Here is an 18,041-nt window from a genome sequence, read left to right as displayed (position 1 = left end):
CTAATTCCTATCATGCCGTGTGACCAATCATGCAGTTTGAACATCCTAAAGCAAACCATTCACAAGTCCTGACAATTTCATTTCATATAGTTCAATAATTGTCACCCTGTACAATCATTGCAAATCGTGGGGAGAGACGAATCAATAAGTTGACATATTTTGTATACTTTCATTCAATAATGTGATATGGAATAGTGTTCTGATGTAACTCATCTTTAAGAAAGAAAGTATTCATTGCACAAAAGCGTGCTATAAGAATAATGTGTGGTGTTCACCCACAATCACCTTGTAGACATCTGTTTAAGAAGTTGGGCACTCTGACTACTGCTTCACAGTATACTTATTGCCCCACGAAGTTTGTTGTAAATAATCTACTGTGCTTCAAAAGGAACAATGATCTATACAATTACAATACCAGAAGGAAAACTGACATTCATTCCTCCATGTTAAGGTTATCTTGAACACAAAAGGTGTGCACAATGTTCCGGTGTAAAGTCAAGCGCCGGCATGCCAGTTGGGAATGTTATACCAGAGAGGACTGTGAGATGACATCAGCCAATTGCACACTGACTAACCCCTCTCCAGGACAACAACGCAATGGCAGCACCATCTACACAAAGAGGACATACGCACTGCGCTGCCTGGCCACAGCCCCAGTTCTGCGAGTTCTAGATCAGCGTCAAAGACATGTAACCCCAATAGAAGCATTCACTGTATTACTTCTCTTGTATTACAAATTGTATATACTGAAGAGATTTCTTGTTTGTCTGTCACTCTTTACTCATGACATCTGTATTTCTCAAAGTTACATTGCCATTTATTTTCTGTAAATAAAATCAATACAATTTCAGGGGTATACAGGGACAAGGAAAAAAAATTCCCGGATTTCCCGGTTGAAAACACACTTTCTCCCGGGTGAACATACACTTTTCCTGTGTTAAGTTATAGTATACTTTTCCTCGGCACTGTAAAACTTATCAGTCCTTTGAATGTTGAATGTTTATGGTTTTATATGCCGACACAGAATTTCCCGACACTTTAGAAAACGAAACTAAGGGAGGGAAACAACATGTTTTGGAAAGATCTTTGATGTGCAGTAACATGTACGGTGCACATTTTCGTGTTATGAAGGTATAAATTCTAATCCCACCATACACCGCATGTTACTTTCCAAAGCATTGAAACGAGATTGCGACGCGCTTTTGTAAGCCAGTCATAGCTCATGTCACGTGATCTCACCAGCCAAAGACAGCATAGGACACTTGAGGTAGTCAGCCAATAGCAAGAACACTCTCAAATAGCGTGAAAACACAAACAGGAAAAGTTAATGGTTTAAATTAATATACATAGTGTTGCTACAAGAAAAACAAAGCTTTCACATATAATCGTGGTCTCAAAGATTAATAAGCTGCAAGAGACGCTAAGCTTCCACATATAATGTTCATCTTTTTTGCGCGTGTTACACTTTCAGATATATCACACAAATGTGCCAGTAAAATTTTTAATAACGACGTAAATTTCTGATCTTCTGGGGTCGAAACTCCTCTAGATGGTCGTCCTCAAAGAGTTGATTTTTAATTGAGAGTCAAACGCTCTGTGATTTAAGAAATTCATCGTACATTCTCGCACATTGTTCATCTTATGTAAAAGTAAATTTACTTTGAAAGTAACGCTTTTCAAACCACCATCCGCAATGTTTTGCCGTGACCTGTTAGACCTGATTCGTTTTAGCAGTTGCCAGAGAGCACCAGATAACAGGCGCCACTGCTCATGCGCAGCTACGATGACGCAGGAAGCTCGTGTGTTCGTACGTGTAAAACGTTGAAAGATCTTGCACTATGTAACAAAAGAAACAAGACATCAGAGGATACTTCAAGAATATTGGAATTTCGTGAACCATACTAAAATGCATAATTCGGCTTAAAGTGCAAATTTGTATGTCCAGATTCGGATGTAAATTTTCTCGAGTACCAGTACTGTCAGTCACGTCATGCTCATCGGAGGCAATTTGTTGTTAGGAAACATTGCATAGTCTTCCTAAAGCATTTGACACACTTTGCTGTTGGCAGACGCTTGTATGAGCACTATGTTTTGCTGCTGTTTATGGCGCATTTCCTTTGTGACTTAAGTTTTATTTTCGTTTTTTTCCCCTCTCGTTCATGTTTTGTTGCTATAGTATTATTCCGCAGAAGCGGGATACAGTAATATCTTTTGTTGGAGCATTGATTCTTACCACTCAAAATCACAAAAAATTAACTGACGACTAAAACAATAATAGACTTCCGGAACTCTAAAAAATTCCCGGGTTTTTCCCGGTTTTCTCCCAGATGAAAAAATTCCTGGGTTTTTCCCGGATCTCCCGGTTGTCCCAGGTCGCAGACACCCTGAATTTGCTTGAATTGTTGTTTTGCGATCCAAGAAAGCAGATTTCCTAGGCACCTCACATTTGACGAGTAGGCAGGATACAGCACACAATGATGCAACAAATTTTTTTTCTCTCTTACCCAATGATATAAAATGTCTGACAGACAGCAAAATAAAATTTGGAAACTAACTGAAAAAGTTTCTCCTTGACAACACCTCCCATTCCATAAAAGAATTTCTATTACTGCAACATTAAAAGATAGGGTTGGAATTACTAACTCATATCTGTATTTTTTTTTTTTTTAAATTAAAGAACTTATAAATGTTCAGCATGCAGCCATACTTACAATTTTTTTGTGATGTGAGTGTAAAATGACTGGTCCCACATCTCTACGATTTATCATGGAACATGAAGCTAACTAATCAATCAACCAAAATCTTCCTACAAATTCCTTATGTCTTCTGTCAGTTGGCTAAGGATGGCACTTGGCTTCACAACACTTCTGACCTGGTATCCTGTTCCTAATTAGTCCTGTACCATGTGGCCTACACCCCTTTTCTTCCTAATCTCCTTTGAAACTGACCTATACTTAGTTTCTTTGCTAGAAGTCTGCTGCACCTTACGGTAATCTACTGCTGGATGAGGCTATTCCCCACCTACTCCAGATACCATGTCAAATTTATTCGATAGCTCCAAAACAGATGAAGTTGAAGAGCTCTTTTCTTTTCATCCATTACTTGTTATCTTTATCCAGTTTCTCTGATCTCTTACTCCCCCCTCAACCCATATAATTCAAATTTCACATGCTCTAATTCAGCCTGAATGCCACAAAGCTTTGTCTCTTGTTCAGTGGTTCTCTTGTCTTTCTTGTAGAGTCTACTGGAAAGACAAGAGAATCACTGAACAGGAGGTGTGTGCCACACACAGTATAGTTTGATGAAGATATAATTATGAATTTAAAAAAATATCCAAAAATTGCTTACTGGTTATAGTATCAGATTTACAGACCTGGAATAATTCACATCGTAAAACCAATTCTGCATTTTACATTGTTCTGCTTGTACATGTACTATTTACCCACATATAAGATGACCCTAAAGATAAGACCCCCCCCCCCCCATTTTTAAGAGGATCCTAGGGAAAATTTCATTTTTTAACATATTCTTACTAATCAAAATCACAAACTTTTATTGATGCAAAGTATCTGCCTAATCAGCTAATATTAACATATTCTAAATTTATGGCATTTGTTGTTTGTATACATTTTGAAAATACAAGTAGATACCAAATAAACTAAACAAAATTGTTTGCATTAAGTTTTATCTTCACAGCCTTTCTTGTTTTCTTAAACTGTTGGCTGTGGTATCACTACTTTTGATCATCATCCGAACAGTACAGCTGTGAAAGTTGTATCTTCATTGTCATAGATATTTGGCTGTTTCTTCTAAATATGTTTCAATTTCTCAGGCCGTGGTTATGGACGGATCCAAGAACACAATTTTTTTTCTGAACTCATAGCCTGTTTCCCTTCTATAATGACATGAGAATGTTACAATGTCTCTTGCTTCCAAACATGTTGTCTGCCTGCTGCACTGACATTGGCTGCCTAGAAACGAGCAGCTGACACACCCCCTTTCACTCCCATCGTACCTCATGGTGAGCATCAACAATGTTGCTGCATGAAACACTTAAGTACATCATTGGGTCATCTAGATTTTTAGCATCTCCTGCAGAAATGTATGCCATTGCCATTATTGAGTGTTTGTCCAATTTTAAAGTCAATTCAATTCCAATTGCAACATAGTAGATGTTCATAAAAAGCCAAAGTATGCAGTGTACACTCCCATAACTGGTAACACAGCATAGTTTCTGGACACTTTCTACTTCCCTCCCTGCTTTCATCCTAGCTCACAGCCAAGCTGGTGTCAACTGTGCCCACTCCAACGTTCCATAGTGCTTGGCTTGAGCAACAGTGCTTCTGGGGAGCAGGTCATACGTAACAACAGTAACTAATACATAAATGAAAGATCCCAATCATGATTCACTCCAATTCTCGAACTTTTGCTCATCCTGCAATATAGTGACATCTGTTGGTACTACTGCACAATGGATCTTTCCACTGTAATTTATTCTTGCGATAAGGTTGCAATCAGTTCAGTGTGATTTATTTTGTTTTTAGTCACTTAACTCTGGATTAATTCTCTCTCTTCATTTCACCGGAATGTCATCATCTTGTTGTAAAGCTGATTTTTTTTTTAAAAAAAAGAGGCAAAATTTTTCCCTGTTACCCTAATATGTGAACACCAAGTGAATTTCTCATTTGCAACACTGGTAAATCATTACAACTTCTCATAATAAAATAAAATACTGACTTGGGTTCAAAATCAAGTACTGGTTTTTGAAGGACAAGATGTTTGCCTCTGAATGTTACTTTCAGTTAAACAGCAGTATTAATGTATGTATACATACACATATGAGAACTTTTATCACAAACCTGTGTAAATACAACAGAAGTTTGTAAGTTGATAGAATTTTATTTTATTTCCTCTGGTGTTTTACAAAATTGTCAATTTAAAAGCAGAGCTTTAGATTGTTGTAGTCATTAGTGCAATTAAATATGAGAAATTATGAACTAACACCCTGAGTCAAATGTCATAATTGTTCAAGCAAGGTCAATACTGTATCGAGCGTTTCGGTATATTGGGAAGTCTCGAGCCTATTCCAATGCAAACACTGTTTGCTAAGCCCCACCCTTTACGATTGTTCAAAATAAATTCGTACAAAATCTCAACAGGCAAAGCTTCACCTGTAAATGTAAGATGACATCTATACTAATCTATTAAACAATGTAAAATCATTAATTTCAGCAGGAATAGTTTAATCTGCGAATATAAGACAACACCGAATTTTTCCAAGAACGACTTTGAGGAAAAAAATCTCATGCTGCAATCGCATAAATATGGCAAACATTCTGAAAACCTGTGTATGTTACATAGATAAAAAATGTCTACGGCTAGCTACACAAAGATACTGCACCACTAAATACTTTACTACAGTTAGGAAGATAGTTCCTGCTGATTTCAGAGGTAGCTTCTGGACATTATACGGTCTTTTAAGGACAAAAATTTAATAATTTTCCTTCATTTGTGCCACCCCTCCCATCACTTACAAAAGATACCTAAATCCGGGTGACCATCTGCCAGCTGCCCCCCCCCCCCCCCACCACCACCACCACCACCACCACCACCACCACCACCTCCTCCTCCTCCTCCTCCTCCTCCTCCTCCCTGCTCACACATTTCAATATTCCTCCCTGAAGAATGAAACTATAGTTCCAGTACCTAGGGTTGGTTGGTTACTTACATCCATCCATCCATCCATCCATCCATCCTGGAATCGACTCACAAAGATGTAGGATTTTTCATTATAATACTATGAAATGATAGTGCAAATTCAGGGTGTATACATGGACAAGAAAAAAAAATTCCCGGATTTTTCCCGGTTAAAATACACTATCTCCCGGGTGGAAATACATTTATTCTGTGTTAAGTGAAAGTATACTCTTCCTCGGCACTGTATAACTCATCAATCCTTTGAATGTTTACGGTTTTACATGCCGATGTAGAATTTCCAGGCACTTTAGAAAACGAATCTCAGGGGGGGGAAACATTTTGAAAGACCTTTGATGTGCAGCAACATGTACGCTGCATATTTTCGTATTACGAAGGTATGAATCTGAATTCCAACAAACACCGCATGTCACTTTCCGAAGCATTGAAATCCAGATTGCAATATGCTTTTGTAAGCCAGTCATAGCTCATGTCATGTGATCTCGCCAGCTGATGACAGCATAAGTAAGACACGTGATGCAGTCAGTCAATAGCAAGATCACTCTTAAGTAGCGTGAACACACAAATAAGGAAAGTTAATGGTTTAAATTAATATACACAGCATTCACAAAAGAAGATTAATAAGCTGGAAGAGAAGCTAAGCTTCCACATATAATGATGACCTTTTCTGCGCATGTTACACTTCAAGATACATCACACAAATGTGCCAGTAAATTTTTTATAACGATGTAAATGACTCATCTTCTGGGCTCGAAATTCTTCTAAATGGTCGTCCTCAAAGCGCTGACTTTTAAATGAGAGTCAAACGCTTTGTGATTTAAGAAATTCATAGTACATTCGCGCACATAGCTCATCTTACGTAAAACGAAATCTGCTTTGAATGCAGCGAACAGTTTGAAACTAAACACTTTGTTTCAAATAAATTTACTGCCTCAGCGGAAAAGATTTAATAAAAGCCAAATCTCTTTAGCAAACCGACAAAAATAACTTCATTGTTCTGCAAGGCGATTAATGCTTGCCTGTCAGGTGAAAATAAAATATGAAACTAATAACATATTTTAGCCTTCCGTAATTATGCGAACGTATTTCAATTAATTTGCTAGCTCCCGGCCACAAAAATCCGTTTTGTTTTCATTTAACATGAGAGCAAAAAGTTCAAATGGCTCTGAGCACTATGGGACTTAACATCTGTGGTCATCAGTCCCCTAGAACTTAGAACTACTTAAACCTAACTAACCTAAGGACATCACACACATCCATGCCCGGGGCAGGATTCGAACCTGCAACCGTAGCAGTCGCGTGGTTCCGGACTGAGCGCCTAGAACCGCTAGACCACCGCGGCCGGCAACATGAGAGCAATAAACGAAGAGGAAACAACAAAATCACTGAACGTAAACACAGGTCACGTGGAGACAACCCACCTCCCCACCACAGCTCAGACTGCTCTGTGCATCAGCTCCAGATCTACGATATTTCCGAATCGGGGCAATACTACATAGTGGCACCTAGCCACACTTCTGTAACCAGAAGCAACTGCTCATGCCCAAGAGCCCGCCCGTAACTGCTAAAATGAATCTAATTTAAACAGTTGTCACGTCATGCTCATCGAAGGCAATTTGTTGTTATAAAGTATTGCATAGTTTTTCTAAAGCCTTTGACACACTTTGCTGTTGGCAGACGCTCATCTGAGCACTGTATTTTGTTGTTGTATATGGAGCATTTCCTTTGCAACTTAAATTTCATTTCCTTTTTCTTTTTTTCTCTCGTTCATGTTTTGCTGCTGCAGAATTATTCTGCAGTAGAGGGATACAATAATATCCTTTGTTAGAGTATCGGTTCTTACCAGCCACAATCACAAAAATTTAACTGAAAACTACAACAATGAAAAATTCCCAGAATTCTAAACAATTCTCGGGTTTTTCCCGGTTTTCTCCCGGATGAAAAATTCCCGGGTTTTTCCCGGATCTCCCGGGTCATATACACCCTGAAATTATACATATCTATATATCTATCATAGAGGGAAACATTCCACCTGCCAGCACTTTTGTTCGGTAAGTCACATTATCTTTGTTTAGATATATATGTCTATATCTATCTACATACTCCGCAATACACCATACGGTGCGTGGCGGAAGGTACCCCGTACCAAAACTAGCATATTCTCTTCCTGTTACACTCCCAAACAGAACGAGGGAAAAATGATTGCCTATATGCCTCTGTACGGGCCCTAATCTCTCTTACACACAGAATATACGGTTTTACTAGGTTAGGACAGGTGGCCAGCCATGGTCTTGTTGAAAGAACCATCACAGCATTTGCCTGAACTGGTTTAGCAAAACCAATGGAAACCTAAGTCAGCATGGCCAGACAGAGCAAACTCCATCCTCCCGAATATGAGGACAGTGTATTAACTACACTATCTCATTTAGCTGGTGCCTACTGCACAATGTTCTTTTGAAAATATCAGTTTATACCGGAAACTCAAAACATAAACCATAGTTCATCACTGCACACACTATGGACACAAACTGGTGATTTTTCTATTTAAAGAGTTTTTCCATTAGCAGTACAGCAAAGACTTCAATAATTAAAGGCCAATATATCATTAAAATTACATTTTCCTGACAGTTAACAAAATTATTTGGATAGAATCCAGAAAAACTGTTCCATTTCTTGTATTTCAGGAACAACACAAATATACTGTCATTTCCACACCATCTGACTTTCAAACTCACTCTCTCTTAAGTCTTACAATTGCAGTGGAGATCTATTTATTGTAAGAAGAAATTTGACTTCTGCAGATATGCTGTTTTCAGCTATTAAAGTGCAACTTCATTCAGCCAAAAGTACTTATAATTAATATCATACAGGGTGTCTCTCTTAAGAGTCATCAGGTGCATTTCCTCTGGTGTTTCAGCAGTTATCTGCAATTTCGTGTTTGCAATGTGTAACTGGAGTCAGCTCTAATGAACACCACTCATCACATCTTTCATGTGATGCCCAGCATCGAAGGAAAGCATCGGTTTGTTTCATGTTAAAAAACAAAATGTTTTTAAATCAGAATTATAATACCCATTTGACAGAGCCCCATGTTAGTCTAGTGCAGCAGTCGGCAACTGGTGGGCCACGGTCCAGGCCTGGACCACAGAAGGTCAAAAACTGGCCTGCCAGAAATATTCTGAAAATATAAATTATATACTCAAATTATTTAAAAAGTATTTTTCTGTAGGTAACTATTCATTTGAGCATCATCCTTATAATTTTTTCTGGTAGTGTACAATTAACTGCTGAATAATTAGAACTCTTAATGATTGGTTATAGGCAGATTAAATACATAGCTGCTATGTCGTGTAGCTCATTAGAGTGTGCTGAAGAGCGGAGGTGGAAAGGAGCTAGCTGGCCGACTGGCGCATCATGTTATGTCGATCCACATAAAAGCTCTGTACACACAAATGCAACACAAGAATTTTATTTAATGAACAAGGAAATTTTATAAATCATTTCAGACTCTAGTAACCTCCGAAACCTGTTAAATCAGAGATGGCATATTCATTTAAACACCTTTTTTTGTGCTTGTAACTCAAACGATAGCTTAAAGTTACTTTATGGAGCTTCGGGTGAGTTCAGTTGTTGGCTGCGATCTTTGACAACGAGGTGCCTCCTTTGCGGTGTGTTGACATGGCTGTGTTGGGCACCAGTATTTTTACAAAGAACAAATCTAAATAAAGTACATAACTTTTGTCACCACTTCGTCAGTAGTTGTTGCGATCTTGTAAGGAGCATTTTGTTATTAACGAGGCTTATAATGTGTCCTAAAAAGTACGAAGTTGATAGTGAAAATAGGAAGTTTTTGACTGAGTGGACTGAACAACATTGTTTTAAGCTGCCTGACAGGCCTGGGACTATTCCAGTTTGCCTCATGTGCAACAGAACTGTTGCTCTTGTTAAAGGTGCTAATTTAAAGTGAAAGTACATAACAACTCAACAGCAGTTCCATAAAAGGTTTCCTCTCATCAAGAAAAACTCCCGGCATATCTAGCTTCTGCTGGAAAGCATAGCCTACCTAGTTCACTCTATGAGTGAGCAAGAAAAATCTGCATAAGCAGCAATGCATGTGTATTGGGTGCTTAACAAAAACCAGAAGCAATTTTCAGACTCTGAGAAGAGAGAAAGAATGTTGTTGCTGCAATTCAAGGACCAAAATTTTGGTTGCTGACAATATAAGTAGTTTGTTTGAGTTTCTGCAGAAGGCGCTTTGCTATGCCATAGCACTAGACGAATCATGCAAGGTTGTTGATGAAGAACAAATGTCATTTTTGTTCTATCTTCGGATATTGAAAGTAAAGAATTTAGGGAAGAATAACTAACAATATTGTCGTTGAGAGGCAAGACTCGCGGAGAAGATTTATTCAAGACTTTTGATGACTTCATGATAAAATCTAACATTAACTATGACAGAATGGTGTTTCAACTGATGGGGCCACAGCAATGATTGGCAAAGAAAGAGGACTAGTAAAGAGAGTCAAAGATAAGAATGCTGGGCAACTATCTTATAAGGGGCATAATTCACCAGGCAGTCCTTTGTGGAAAACTTAGTGTGACTCTGAAAGAAGTAATGGACAGGTTGATCAAATGAATTAATTTTATGAGGTCTCATTCTGCACTTCAGCACAGACAGTTCAAAGAGCTTGTTATTGAGTGTGATTCAGCGCATTCTGACTTACTGAAATACAACAATGTTTGTTGGCCAAGTAAATGTCAAGTGACTGAATGTTTTTGGGAAATAAAAAGTAACATCCTTCTTAGAAAACTTGGATTCACAAGAAGCAAAAAACCATTTGGAGTTCCTAGCGAACAAAAGCAGTATGCTAGCTGTGGTTTTCTTGAAACACATTCCAAAACATTTAAATGTGCCCAATACCGAGCAACATGGAAATGAGAAACTAATATGCGAACTGATACAAAGTGTGTCTTCTTCTCACAAGCTGGATAATTTTGAAAAACACATTAAAAGTCAAGAATTTTTTCATTTTCCAACAATTTCTGAATAAAAATAATTCTCAAATAGACATTTGAGTATTTTCAAATTTTATGTTGGATCTTAATACGGAATTTACAGCAAGATTCCAAGACTTTTCAGAGACAGAGAAGCAGTCTCGATTCTTAAAATTGCCTTTTGTAGTTTCTCCAGTGGCAGAATGCGCGGATGTGGCTGTGAAGTTGTTCTGCCTTTCAAAGCTTTTACTCCAAAAGAAGATAACAGACTTGCAGGAACACACTTCCTTGCAAATGTATAAAACTACATCTGCTGAAGAATTTTGGAGTAAACATGTCCCAGAAAAATGGAAAATTGCAAAAAATTAGCCATATACCTGGCAACTATGTTTGGCTCTACATACATTTGTGAAATTACATATTCAGAAATGAATTTTCTGAGGAACAAGTATCGCTCAAGATTAACGGCTGGCCACCTTCAAGACATTATTCACATAAGCTCCTCCCCATGTGAACATAACTTCAAGAAACTGGCTGAAGACTACAAATGTAATTTCTCCCATTGGGTTTTTTAATACAAATATGCCTACATACACTCCTGGAAATGGAAAAAAGAACACATTGACACCGGTGTGTCAGACCCACCATACTTGCTCCGGACACTGCGAGAGGGCTGTACAAGCAATGATCACACGCACGGTACAGCGGACACACCAGGAACCGCGGTGTTGGCCGTCGAATGGCGCTAGCTGCGCAGCATTTGTGCACCGCCGCCGTCAGTGTCAGCCAGTTTGCCGTGGCATACGGAGCTCCATCGCAGTCTTTAACACTGGTAGCATGCCGCGACAGCGTGGACGTGAACCGTATGTGCAGTTGACGGACTTTGAGTGAGGGCGTATAGTGGGCATGCGGGAGGCCAGGTGGACGTACCGCCGAATTGCTCAACACGTGAGGCGTGAGGTCTCCACAGTACATCGATGTTGTCGCCAGTGGTCGGCAGAAGGTGCACGTGCCCGTCGACCTGGGACCGGACCGCAGCGACGCACGGATGCACGCCAAGACCGTAGGATCCTACGCAGTGCCGTAGGGGACCGCACCGCCACTTCCCAACAAATTAGGGACACTGTTGCTCCTGGGGTATCGGCGAGGACCATTCGCAACCGTCTCCATGAAGCTGGGCTACGGTCCCGCACACCGTTAGGCCGTCTTCCGCTCACGCCCCAACATCGTGCAGCCCGCCTCCAGTGGTGTCGCGACAGGCGTGGATGGAGGGACGAATGGAGACGTGTCGTCTTCAGCGATGAGAGTCGCTTCTGCCTTGGTGCCAATGATGGTCGTATGCGTGTTTGGCGCCGTGCAGGTGAGCGCCACAATCAGGACTGCATACGACCGAGGCACACAGGGCCAACACCCGGCATCATGGTGTGGGGAGCGATCTCCTACACTGGCCGTACACCACTGGTGATCGTCGAGGGGACACTGAATAGTGCACGGTACATCCAAACCGTCATCGAACCCATCGTTCTACAATTCCTAGACCGGCAAGGGAACTTGCTGTTCCAACAGGACAATGCACGTCCGCATGTATCCCGTGCCACCCAACGTGCTCTAGAAGGTGTAAGTCAACTACCCTGGCCAGCAAGATCTCCGGATCTGTCCCCCATTGAGCATGTTTGGGACTGGATGAAGCGTCGTCTCACGCGGTCTGCACGTCCAGCACGAACGCTGGTCCAACTGAGGCGCCAGGTGGAAATGGCATGGCAAGCCGTTCCACAGGACTACATCCAGCATCTCTACGATCGTCTCCATGGAAGAATAGCAGCCTGCATTGCTGCGAAAGGTGGATATACACTGTACTAGTGCCGACACTGTGCATGCTCTGTTGCCTGTGTCTATGTGCCTGTGGTTCTGTCAGTGTGATCATGTGATGTATCTGACCCCAGGAATGTGTCAATAAAGTTTCCCCTTCCTGGGACAATGAATTCACGGTGTTCTTATTTCAATTTCCAGGAGTGTATTTTACTTCATATTTTGTGAGTGAAAATTAAAATTACAAATGGCACTGAATGTTTTTTCTGAATTTTTCAATGCAAGTATGCCTATCTATTGTATTTCATATTTTTTGTGAGTGAATATAAAAATCTCGATAAAAATTTTCAAAAGTATCCGGACCCAATCTATGATCTCTTGGCCCGTGGCATATTCATTTCATCAATATATATTAACACAGACAGTAAAACATGAAGAATAAGCAGTACTCCAACAGTGATTGAGCAGTGGTACTTCATGGCAGTAGCACAATGGTGTTGTCGCTGCTGGAGTACCGGTTATTCTTCATGACTCTTAGGAGAGACACCCAGCTCATGTACAAACTAACACAAAAAGAGTAAGAATGATGCAACACTCCTCATCACTGTGCAAAGTCATTTTAAAAAACAAGAGATCTCTAGCAAACTCTTCTACAATACTCTCAAAACTATTCACATAACTTACCAAATGCTCGAAGCTTCCCTGAGTGGAAATCTTCAAGGAGGTGAAGCAGAGCAGTTTCCATACACCTCACATCTGTGACATCTGAGAGAAAAGAGTGGTGTTGACACGAGCGACGCAAATTCACCACTTAAGCCCGTGCAGAATGAAGAAACAAAAAACAAAAGAAAAAGCTACTAATAAAAAAAGAAAAAGTGCTACATGCATTTAAGTAACAAACAAACAAAAAATAAAAATGAAACTATGAACATAATGCAGTAACTATTACACCATGACAACTACTGTTACTACTGCTAATACTACAAATATTATCATAATAATGTACGATCAACTCCTGAAATTTTAAGTTTTATGGTTTATTACGTCATCAACCAAATTAGTTACAATTTTAAAGGTACTATCAGAGGGATTACAGTATCATATAGTTGCAGTAACCTTAAATTTGCTAATGTCATTCCTTTGAATTAGTCAAAAGCAATACTTAAGACTTAACTTATAAAAATTTGAAATTATTTAGGTCTTTTACCAAATACACCAGAAACACCTTGGCAAATAAGACACTAAAGTTCATCATTGTTTGTTTACACATCAAAAAAGTACCCCACTAGTCCAAAAAGGTTCAAGATAGGATTAATAAGAAAAAAAGACAAAAGTTACAATGGTGTTTTTAATGCTTCAGGTGTTCTACAGACACCACAGAAAGTGCTCATATTTGAGTAAGATTGCAATGTACAGTGTTCCTTCAGACTTTCTACTAAGGGAGTTCTTTCACACATTAACGACTTCAGTCGTAGCAGGTAATGCTAATGCTTGTGTGTGTGTGTGTGTGTGTGTGTGTGTGTGTGTGTGTGTAAAAGAGACGGAGGGAGGGAGGGAGGTAGGTAATGCTAATGCTTGTGTGTGTGTGTGTGTGTGTGTGTGTGTGTGTGTGTGTAAGAGAGACGGAGGGAGGGAGGGAGGGAGGGATTACAAAGCCATAAGATCATGTTTCAATCCATTAGGACTCTGTCACCTACTACTTATTTTGCTTATGGCAGTTATTTCTCAGTTTGAAAAATGATCAACTGCACAGTGGTTTGGGTTCCATTTATGTTCCGGCATAATGATAAGCGCCGGCATGAGGATCAAGAACGATACAGCAGAGAGGGCTGCGAGACGACGACAGCCAGTAGCACACTGACTAGGACGTCACCATGACAGTAGCTGCCTCTACATGAATAGAATAAAAGTAACACGCTGCCTAGCCTCAGCCGCACTAGAATAGCCATGACTTGTGATCCATACCAATTACTTGCATGGAAATTCTATATTTCAAAAGACACTGATTATTCGTATGTCTCCAATTGCTTGCGACACCAACCACCTCGTACATATGCAAGTTAACTATTGTTATTTCAATTACTGCAATAAACTCCATTAACATGAATTGCTTGAATGCTGTCTAGCTATCCAAGAAAGCAGCTTCCTAGGCACCCTAGAAGAGAGGGCGGGCAGGGTCCCACATTGATGAAGAGGATTCACAAAACAACCCCGCACCTCGCAGCCATGGAATTTTATTTTGTTTTGCTGGCACCTTAACTCTCTCTTGTCTTATTTGCAGGGGATTTTACATGCTTTAAGAGTCTCTTGTTAATCAGTGTTTTCAGGTGGGCATTGCAGAAATTTTCTTTGCTTTTGTACTTATTTTTCTTGCTTGCCTTGTCTGTTTCTTGTATTTGTCTCTTCCAAAATGCCCACCCCTCCTATCCCACCCCCTGCTCAGGCACCATAGCTGCAAGTGTTAGATGCAAATGTTTGAGTTCCAGGCACAGCAAATCTCTTCTCTTCTCCACACGATGCAGCAGCTACTGGGCAACACTGCATGCCTGATGGAACGTGCAACACCTACAGCAATACCATGTTTTTGCCAGTTTTGTGAAGAAGAAGAGGAAGGGCTCGAGTGGTTGCAACAATTCCAAGCCCACATACTCATCCACAATGTACCAGGTACTGTGAAACTCCCCTATTTCTTACCCATGGTAGGAAGTGCAGTGTTCCGTCTAACTCAGAAACTTTTTCCTAATGCCATTCCAAGTGAACCTTCATATGAACAGGTTGTGGATTTGCTAACTATTATGACCAACAAGTGAATGTGGTAGCAGCTAGGTATCAATTCTGTAATTGCAAAAAACGGTCAGAACAAACATATCGTGAGTGAGTAACAGATTTGTAGGGTGTGACGAGGAAATGCAAATTCAAATGTGCTTGTGATGCTTTATATTCAGATGTCATGTTGAGTGATGCAATCGTGTACAATGCACTTTATGTCAAACTCAGAGAACAGATTTTGAAACACTCGGATCCATAATTTCAGCAGGTAGTGCAAATACTAGATCAGTACGATTCAGGTGCCCTGTCGGCTGATAAATTTGAGCAGCCAGCTATTTGTCGGGTTGAGTCCCTTGTTTCCAACTGGCCCACTCAGTGGCAGCCTGTGCTCACCACACCGAGTAAACAACGCTTAAAGCCGCATAAGCAGTTTGCTAAACAGGTGGCTACACAGGCGAACAGAATTAAATTTTGCCCTTGGTGTAATTCACAGCACAAATGCCATGACTGCCCCTCCCGACAGGCTCAGTGTTGTGGCAGGAAAGGACATGTACAATCTGTATGTCTGCAACGGAACAGATACAAAAATTCGGCCCACTCACAAAAATCTAGTCACAAGCCCCATGTCATTAATGCAGTATATTCAAAGTCTGCAAAAGGCATTCGCAAAACTAGCAAGCGTGCAGTTTCTTCAACGATACACTAGTCCAAAAAACTTTTTGTTCATTTACTTCTACGTGGCAAATGTGTGAAATTTCAGTTGGACATGGGTGCCTCTGTCACATTGTTAAATCTTCACACATATGAAATGTTAGGCTCCCCACACTTGTCTAAAACTAGCACGCAACTGACAGCTTATAATGGACAAGACATTCCCGTTCTTGGAAAATGTACTTTGCCAGCGATGTATCACTCAAGTACATGAACAGTGACTTTTACGGTGCTAAAATCACGCAACTGTGAGAACATGTTTGGTCTTGATTCCTTTGATTTGTTTGGCTTTAACATTCAGGACAATGTGTTGGCAGTGTCTGCATTCCATGCAAAATACAGTGAACCTTCGTATGAACAGGTTGTGGATTTGCTAACTATTATAACCAATAAGTGAATGTGGTAGCGGCTAGGTATCAAGAATTCCCAGAACTCTTTCCTGAAAGTTTAGGCAAGGCTAACAATCTTGTTGCACGTATTACTCTGAAAGACAATGCTCAGATGAAATTCTGCTAGACCAGAACTGTTCCCATTGCATTACCAGACAAACTGGCCGCTGAACTTAAACAAATGCAAGGTAATGGAGCTGTTGCACCCATACAAGTTGGGCAATGGGCAAGTCCACTGGCTTAGCTGCCCAAACCCTCAGGTCACACTTGTTTCTGTGATGACCTTACGTCTACAGTCAAACCACAAACTGCAATTGATACTTATCCACTGCCACACCCAGACGAGTTCTCATGGACAGATTGAGCACTGGTCACTACTTTTCAAAAATTGATTTGCGCAATTCATATCTTCAAATACCGCTCGATGAAGAATCTCAAAAAGTGTGTGTAGTGAATACTCATTTGGGCTTGTTTAAATATTTGCATTTGCCTTTTGACAGCGCTTCCACACCCACCATTTTCCAACAGCATTTGGAACAGCTGACTGCACAAGTGCCAAACTGTTCAAACTATTTGGATGATATTGTAGTAGCAGGTCATAAACCTGAAGAAAATACTGCAAATCTGCATGTTTTGTTCTGTGTGTTGTTTGATGCAGGACTAAAGTGTAGACTGGACAAGTGTGATTTTTTAAAACCTGAGTTGCAGTATCTTGGTCATGACAACAACAGTCAAGGTGTACATTGTCTTCAGTCATATTTGTTAGCCATACGAGACTTGCCAGTTCCTCACAATGTCACAGAATTGCAGCCAATCTTAGGGAAAATGAACTATTATATTCGGTTCATACTGTATGCTGCACAAATCGCGGCTCCATTGCATCGCATGGGCCGCAAGAATGTCCCCCTTGTTTTGACAGATGAGCGCCAAGTAGCTTTCCAAAAACCAAAAGATGCATTGCTCAGTGATCAATGCTTAGTTCATTCTGAAGCAAAGCAAGCACTGTATGTCTTGTGTGTGAGATACAGCGGCAAGCGACTGTGCCGGGACTTACCCCAGTTCACTGCTAGTAGCGCCACGTCACCTTAACGTGTCTGCGCATAGCGCAGAAGTATTGCACCACAATTCAGTACGAAAGTAAAAATCAAAATTTAAGTTTAAAACCTTGTTAAAATATAGTTTAGTGTTATAATGTTCCAAATACCAAGTCTTTATGTTCTAGACTTAACATTTTACGTAAAAATGCCATTTTAAGAGAAAAATAAGTGCCGCTAAATAATGAAGCTAGAAAGCCAGAATTTGGTCAGAAGGTGCTGTTAGAGCTCGTAATTAAGTGGTGCAGGTTTCCAAAACCATAAAACAAAAGTTAATTTGAATCCTCGTTTTTAGGAAAAATCAAAAGTGTTAAAAAATGGGCTTAGAAACATGAAAATTTGTTTTATGCTGGCAGTTAACCCCAAAAATAACAACTGAGAGACTACGTTAAGCTGCCTTTTATAGTTTTTGAATAAGTAAGTAAAAACTGATTTTGTAACTAAAATGTACCCGATTGTTGTAGATTAAGTGGTTCTGAGCACTATGGGACTTAACATCTATGGTCATCAGTCCCCTAGAACTTAGAACTACTTAAACCTAACTAACCTAAGGACAGCA

General features: G+C 40.1%; 1 protein-coding gene across 9 annotated transcripts in view; it reads right to left on the bottom strand.

Moving 5' to 3' along the window:
• LOC126248744 (uncharacterized) overlaps window positions 1–18,041 on the bottom strand; it is a 56,995-nt gene that overhangs the window by 11,885 nt on the left and 27,069 nt on the right. For 8 of the 9 annotated variants that reach the window (XM_049950071.1, XM_049950070.1, XM_049950068.1 and 5 more), the window contains one exon: window positions 13,204–13,329. In XM_049950071.1, coding sequence (XP_049806028.1) covers window positions 13,204–13,329 — 126 coding nt within the window. The remainder of the gene's footprint in view (window positions 1–13,203; window positions 13,330–18,041) is intronic. The other variant, XM_049950072.1, reaches the window with a different exon arrangement.

Source organism: Schistocerca nitens, chromosome 3, assembly GCF_023898315.1.
Source record: "Schistocerca nitens isolate TAMUIC-IGC-003100 chromosome 3, iqSchNite1.1, whole genome shotgun sequence".
In the NCBI taxonomy this organism is placed as follows: Eukaryota; Metazoa; Arthropoda; class Insecta; order Orthoptera; family Acrididae; genus Schistocerca; species Schistocerca nitens.
The sequence above is the reverse complement of the archived record's forward strand: the minus strand, read 5'-3'. Positions and strand labels throughout refer to the sequence as shown.